The 7,020-nt window shown below is 54.0% G+C and overlaps 1 protein-coding gene across 2 annotated transcripts; it reads left to right on the forward strand.

The window, feature by feature from the left end:
* The first annotated feature begins 2,089 nt into the window (after window positions 1–2,089).
* Window positions 2,090–6,343, forward strand: MYC (MYC proto-oncogene, bHLH transcription factor). 2 transcript variants are annotated; one of them, XM_080578488.1, is made up of 3 exons: window positions 2,090–2,427; window positions 3,502–4,210; window positions 5,203–6,343. In XM_080578488.1, exons 2-3 carry the CDS (start codon window positions 3,517–3,519, stop codon window positions 5,763–5,765), a joined length of 1,257 nt encoding a protein of 418 aa, XP_080434614.1. In that variant the 5' UTR covers window positions 2,090–2,427; window positions 3,502–3,516; the 3' UTR covers window positions 5,766–6,343. The 2 variants fall into 2 exon arrangements, with proteins under 2 accessions (XP_080434614.1, XP_080434613.1); XM_080578487.1 differs by lacking the exon at window positions 2,090–2,427 and adding an exon at window positions 2,437–3,271.
* Window positions 6,344–7,020: the final 677 nt, after the last annotated feature.

Below are 7,020 nucleotides of genomic sequence, written 5' to 3' on the forward strand. Positions count from 1 at the left end.
ACTGGAGTCATTTCAAAATATTTCTGCTGTTACCAGCTCTGACTGAATTTCGACAGCTTTTACAATTCTGAGGGTATTCACTGCGTTTTAGACTCTTCTGCTGCTGTTCTTAGATAAAAGCACCCATACCAACTTTTACACCAATAGCTAGATTAATTTGGATCTTGCACCCTCCTGGCTGACTTCAGGCCTGCCTTGAGTCACGTTATTTCCATTCACATCAGCGAGCTCTACTATAGAGAGTGATGCTTTTAAAAATAGCACGATGTATTTTAAGCCATCTCGGAGCAAGGGTAAACCCGATTCTTAAAATGTCACTAGGTGAAGCATCCCCGTTATGACTACGCAGTGGCTCTTGCTTCACCCTTTCTGCGTGGATCCGCTCCTCCTTTGCTACCCGACAGCAGCGGTGGGACGGCAGAACGCGCCCCCAAAGTGCGCTCGGGGCTTTTTGCTTGGTGGGGACTTGGATGGTTGTAGATGTCGTGCTTTGCTGAAAGGCTGCTCGGCAAAAATGGTCGCTTCCCATTGAAATAATAAGAATAAAAATTAAAAAAATAATAAAATAAAGTAATAAAATAATTAAAAATTGAAAAATAATTAAAAATTAAAAATAATATTTTCTCATTCTTTTCTTTTCTTTTTTAAAAAAATTTTTCATTCCGGGAGGGGGGTGCTGCGGGGGGGTGGGAGGGAGCCGCAGGTGCCGGGGGGGGGGGGGGGGGGGGGGAGGGGGGGGGTTCGCGCTGCTTCCCGCGGGCGCGGAGCGGCCGGGAGGGGGCGCGATGTCCCCACGGTAGCAGCGGCGGCCGTGGGAAAGCGGGGCCGCCCCCCAGCGCCGGCGGGAGCCTCACCGGGGGTGGGGTGGAGCCCCCCCTCCCCATCCGTCCTTTCTCTCCCCCCCCAGCATCGGTCCTCCCGCTCCGTGGAGCGGCCCTGAGCTTTGCATCCTGCCCCGGGGGTTGTGCTTTAATAAAATAAACAAATAAATAAATAAAGAAATAAAATTTTAAAAGTGGGGAGGGGGATATATAAATAAATGGGAATAAACAAATCCCAGCGGGGATGGGATAAGTGCGGGGGTGCGGGGGGGGGGGGGGGACGTCCCGTGGTGCAGAGAGCGGAGGGGCTTCGCCGGGGAGGTTTAGGGGGGTTGGGGGGATTTGGGGAGGCTCAGTGAGGGCTCAGCACGGGGGGGGCTCGGGGAAACCGCAGGTGCGGCGGGGGGAGGGATGGGGGTAGCAGCTAACGGTCCCGGGGGGCCGGGCAGCGAGATGGGGGCGTCCCGTCGGGGGTGGGCACCGGGAGCTGGGGGGTGGACCCCGGGAAGGGGAAGGGACTGAGAGTGGGCAGGGGACAGCCGGGGTGTGACAAAACGGGCTGCAAGGTGACCCCCGCGGGGCTGTGCCCCCCCCCAACACCCCCACATCCCCCCCCTGCAGCCTCCTTCTTCCATTTAATCCTCCCGCAAAGGCGGGATAAGAAAGCGGCGACCCGGGGCGGGGGCTGCCCGAGTCGGAGCCCCCCCGACGAGGCTGGATGCGCACCGGAGCCCCCCTACATGAAGGTGGGGGGGTGTTGGAAAAAGGGGCTGAACCCCCCCCCCCCCCGGTGCCCTGCCGGGGTGCGCTGAGCAAGGAGGGAAACGGAGAGGAGCAACCTTTTAATCCCTCCTAGTAATTTTTTTTTTTACTATGTTTACTTCCGACCTCTCCTTGCGCAGCTCGTAGTAAGACGGGTGGAAAAAAAAATAATTAAAAATAAAATTAAAAAAAAAATAAAAAAATAAAAAAACCACCGCGGAGCGCTGCATCGCCTCCCCCCCCCCCCCCCCCCCCCCCAGCCCTTCCAAACCTCCCGGCGGAATTAAAGGCCGGGGGTTGGGGCTTGGGGGTAAGGGGGGGGGGATACGCGGAGCTCCTCGGCCGCCCCCTCGCGGCTCCGCCCTCCCCGCGGCCAGGCGCGGAGCCCTGCGCGGCCGCTGCCGAAGGGGGGCGCGGGCGGCGGCGGCGCGCACGGCGGGAGTGAGCGGGGCCCCGCGGTGCTGCCCCCGCCCCGCGGCACCTCTGTCGCCCGCCCCTCGCCGGCGCTTTAAAGGAGGAAAGCAACTAAACTTCTATTGTACCAGACAGAGCGCGCCGCGCCGCCTTGGACCGTACAATCTGATTCCCCTTCTCTCCGCTGCTCCTTGATTTTTTTTTTTAATTATTATTTTTTTTTTTTTCTAAACCTTGGTGGGAGGAAGAGATCTACGTTCTCCCGGCGTTTCGTCTTTTTTTTTTTTTTCCCCGTCCTATCCGGCGGTTCTTTTTATAATTTTTTATATATATATATATATATTATTATTTTTTCCTTATTTTGTTGGTCCCCGCACCGCCCGCAATAATTGCCTCGCTCCGTTTCGCAGCTGGCGCCTTGGAGAAGCCGGTGAGTCGCGGGGCTCCGCTTTTCCCATCACTCGATCCGCCGCGGTCGTGGCTTGGACTGACAGGGCTGCTGACACCCGGCACCGCCGGGGCTGCGCTCCGAGGACGGGGACACCGACGGTGCCCCCCCGGGGGACGCTCCCCTGCGCTGGGGCACCGGCCGTCCCCATCCTTTCGCTTGCTCTCGGCTCTTCAAATATCTATATATTTATTTTTTTTTTCGGGGGAGGGGAAGTATTTGCTTCTCCCGCGTATGCACGGGCAGGTTATGCTTATTGCACATTCTGCCTATATCCATATATATGGGTATACATACGTGGATATATGGGCATATATATATATATGTATATATATATGCGTGTGTATGTGTGCGTATATATATATTTATATTCATATATATATATATATGCGTGTATATGACAAGACCTGGCAAACTTTGCCGAGGTTCCTGCCCGTCCCCGCGCGTTGCCCGCACGCCCAGGTGCGTGGCAGGGGAGCAGCCCCTCTGGGTGCTGGGAGCTCCCCGCAGCTCGCCCTTCCCTTCCTTCCCTTCCCGGCTCGATCCCCGATCCCGGATCCCCGATCCCGGGCTGGCGGAGCGGCTCCGGGAGGGAAGGAAGGGGGCTTCGTGCCGGAGCCGTGCCCCGTGTGAACGCGGCGGCTGCGGAGGGACGGCGGGAGGGAGCCGCGCCGAGCCGTGCCGTGCCGTGCCGAGCCGAGCAGGGCTGCACGGAGCTGCCGAGCTGCCGGAGCCCCCTCCGGGAGAGCCGCGGGGAGGGTGGTCGGGGCGGCACCGGGAGCTGCCCCCCTCGGTAGATCAAGTCGCGCCTCCGACTTGGGAGAGGGTGAGGGGAGGTCGTACCTTTTTTTATTATTATTAGCGTGGATTTTATTATGATTTTTTAACATTGTTTTGAAACCGACTGCGTGGGGTTTTTTTGCCCGTCGGCACGGCGCGGGGAGCCGGGAGGGAGCGCTGCGTGCTGGGGGGCGGTCGCCCCTTTAGGGTCGCGGGGAGGGGGGAGCCGACCCCCGAGGCTCACCCCGGCTCCCCCTTGTTTCCCCCCTCCCGCAGGCACCAGCCGCCGCGATGCCTCTCAGCGCCAGCTTCCCCAGCAAGAACTACGATTACGACTACGACTCGGTGCAGCCCTACTTCTACTTCGAGGAGGAGGAGGAGAACTTCTACCTGGCGGCGCAGCAGAGGGGCAGCGAGCTGCAACCCCCAGCCCCGTCCGAGGACATCTGGAAGAAGTTTGAGCTCCTGCCCACGCCGCCCCTGTCGCCCAGCCGCCGCTCCAGCCTGGCCGCCGCCTCCTGCTTCCCCTCCACCGCCGACCAGCTGGAGATGGTGACGGAGCTCCTCGGGGGGGACATGGTGAACCAAAGCTTCATCTGCGACCCCGACGACGAGACCTTCGTCAAATCCATCATCATCCAGGACTGCATGTGGAGCGGTTTTTCCGCCGCCGCCAAGCTGGAGAAGGTGGTCTCCGAGAAGCTGGCGTCCTACCAGGCGGCCCGACGGGAGGGGGGTCCCACAGCCCGGCCCGGCCCCACGGGACCCCCCACGGGGGGACCGCCGCCTCCGCCTCCCCCCGGCTCCGCGGCATCGGCCGGCCTCTACCTGCACGACCTGGGCGCCGCCGCCGCCGACTGCATCGACCCCTCGGTGGTCTTCCCCTACCCTCTCAGCGAGAGAGCCCCCAGGGCCGGGCAGCCCGGTGCCAGCCCCCCGGCACTGCTGGGCGACGATACGCCGCCCACCACCAGCAGCGACTCGGGTGAGTGGGGTCCACGCGTGTTTTTTTGGGGGGCAAGCGGGCGGACGCGCACCCCGACCCACTTCTTCTCTTCTCTCTCCCTCCCACCGCGCACGGGTGTTTTAAATGCCACGTTAGCGAGGCTCCCTGCGAGTTTAGTTCCTGGAAAAAACAGCCCGGTTTTCCCTTCAGGGGTGGAGGGAGGAGGAAAAAAAATGGAAAGGAAAAAAAAAAAAAAAAAGGAGGGAGAAACTTTCATAACAGGGTCAGAGTCGGACTTCGGAGCCGGAGCAGCGTCCAAGTGGAGCTGCTTCCCAGTAACATCTGGGGGCCGGCAAGGAGTTAACCCCAGCCCGAGAGCCGCAGGGAGAATGTGCAAGCAGGGAGGTGCTAGTGAAAGTGACTGCGAGGAGTGAATGGGGCTGGGAAAGTTTTAGAAATGCTTCCTTAGGTATTTGACAGCGTGTTCCGTCCGCTCGTAAATCTGGTTTGAAAGCGAGTTTCTACTCAAAGCACTACAGCCTTCATTTTTTTTTTTCCTTGGATTTTCCACAAATTAACAGATCAAGAGAGATTCTGAAAATGTCTCTGAATACACGTGTGTTAAGTAAGCTCTCTTGAGGCGTGGCCAAAGCCTGCTAAATCCTTAATTAAGGACAGCTTGAGTCTAGGAGCTTCGTTGTGCTTTGCTGCTGACAACCGAGGTTAAATTTTCCTGCTATCTTTCATACGCGCCTCGGGATTACGCAAGATCTTTGCAAATTTTGAAACCAGGGAGTCAGGGCTCTGAGTGCACTCGGTGCGTCCTATTGCTCTTGAAACATTGCTGCTTAAAGGAAAGGCTCTTGAGGAGGGCAAGTGGAGTCTCGCAGCGTCGAGTGGGTTTAATATGGGTTTGCCAATGGGTTCCTCGCACTGCAGCTCGGAGTAACCCCTCTGTCATAAATACAGCAGTCCTGGGAGTTTTTGCACAGATCGGCTTACAATTCTTCTTTTTTTCTTTTCCTGTGCAGAAGAAGAACAAGAGGAAGATGAGGAAATTGATGTTGTTACATTAGCTGAAGCGAACGAGTCCGAATCCAGCACAGAGTCCAGCACAGAAGCATCAGAAGAGCACAGTAAGCCCCACCACAGCCCGCTGGTTCTCAAACGGTGTCATGTCAACATCCATCAGCACAACTACGCCGCTCCTCCCTCCACCAAGGTGGAGTACCCAGCTGCAAAAAGGCTAAAGTTGGACAGTGGCAGAGTCCTCAAACAGATAAGTAATAACCGAAAATGCTCAAGTCCCCGCACGTCAGACTCGGAGGAGAACGACAAGAGGCGAACGCACAACGTCTTGGAGCGCCAGAGGAGAAACGAGCTGAAGCTGAGTTTCTTTGCGTTGCGTGACCAGATACCCGAGGTGGCCAACAATGAGAAGGCACCCAAGGTTGTCATCCTGAAAAAAGCAACAGAGTATGTTCTCTCCATCCAGTCGGACGAACACAGACTGATCGCAGAGAAAGAGCTGTTGAGGCGGAGGAGAGAACAGTTGAAACACAAACTTGAGCAGCTAAGGAACTCTCGTGCATAGGAACTCTTGGGCATCGCTTAGGGTAACCCAAACTAGACTGAAACGATGATAAAATATTAATGTTTCTAATATCATTCATGAACTACACCAGTCCATCAAGTATGGAACTATTGCAAGTGCATGCTGTGCGAATTAACTTGAGACTACACAACCTTGGCTGAATCTCCAAACGGTTTGGCCAGAACCTCAAAACTGCCTCATAATTGATACTTTGGGCATAAGGGATGATGGGACATTCTTCATGCTTGGGGATGAACTCTTCAACTTTTTTTTCTTTTAAAATTTTGTATTTAAGGCATTTTTTTCTTATGAGAATTCCAAAAAAAAGTTGTCCCCAGATTGCTGTATATATTTACACATCTTCTTGCCATGTAAATACCTTTAATAAAGTCTTTATAGAAAAATGTGCAACATTAATACGCAACAGTTGTGGCAACTGGATTTATACTTGTCTTGAACTTCTGTGCCATAACATTTCACAGTTTTTTTTTTTATTTAAATACATTTTTCTTTTAAAGAAATGATTTTTATTTTGTTTTTAGATAAATAAATATTTGCCCAAAATATAATTAGCTAAATCCTGTGTAAAGACTTTGCTTTGTTTTCCAGTGTTGTCATTAGATGCTTATTTCTATGACATCCTTCTCTCTGTCATCACAGCAGTGACCTGACCAAAGTCAAAGTGGGTTTAGGCAAGAGGAAAATTTTGCAGTTCAGCAGGGAGTTTGGTTCCTTCTCTTTCCCTCTCCCTTCCTATTAATCCAAGTAGACAAAACCAGTGCTCTTAGAGTTTTGCCAGTCCAGCTGCTGTTGCCACCAGTGCCCTAACAAGGGGGCTGGCAGTACTGTCCATCCTGGCAATCCATCATCTCTGCCTGCCGAAAGTGAAGCGGAGCCATTGTATTTTTACACCAGCAGCCCCAGTGTATCGGCTCCGCATTCTTTCGAAATAAGTTTAATTATGTTTTAGGGGCATGACCTTTGTCGGCTATGTATTTTGAGGACTGCTTTGTAGTAGACTCACCTTAATTGCTTCCTGTTTGATTTTGAACAGAAGTTAAATGGGATAACAAAATAAACCGAGGCGGTAAGTGCTGACGTGGTTAAAACAACAGCGCTGTTTCCCCTTTTAAGAGCTGAAATCAGCAGAGTCAACCTTCCTAGGCAAACACCTTAACACTTTATTAACTTGAATAGTTACTTGGGATTTCAGGGAATGCAAAGATCAAAGTCAAGGAGCACACAGAACCACACA

The sequence above is a fragment of the Anser brachyrhynchus genome (assembly GCF_964034855.1).
Source record: "Anser brachyrhynchus genome assembly, chromosome: 2".
In the NCBI taxonomy this organism is placed as follows: domain Eukaryota; kingdom Metazoa; phylum Chordata; class Aves; order Anseriformes; family Anatidae; genus Anser; species Anser brachyrhynchus.

What these genes read in the sequence shown, in the direction of transcription:
- MYC (XM_080578487.1), top strand. Translation starts at nt 2,729, where the DNA reads ATGGGTATACATACGTGGATATATGGGCATATATATATATATGTATAT. An exon ending in CGCCTCCGACTTGGGAGAGG is followed by an intron (nt 3,272 to 3,501) that starts GTGAGGGGAGGT and finishes CCCCTCCCGCAG; the next exon opens with GCACCAGCCGCCGCGATGCC. An exon ending in CACCACCAGCAGCGACTCGG is followed by an intron (nt 4,211 to 5,202) that starts GTGAGTGGGGTC and finishes TTTCCTGTGCAG; the next exon opens with AAGAAGAACAAGAGGAAGAT.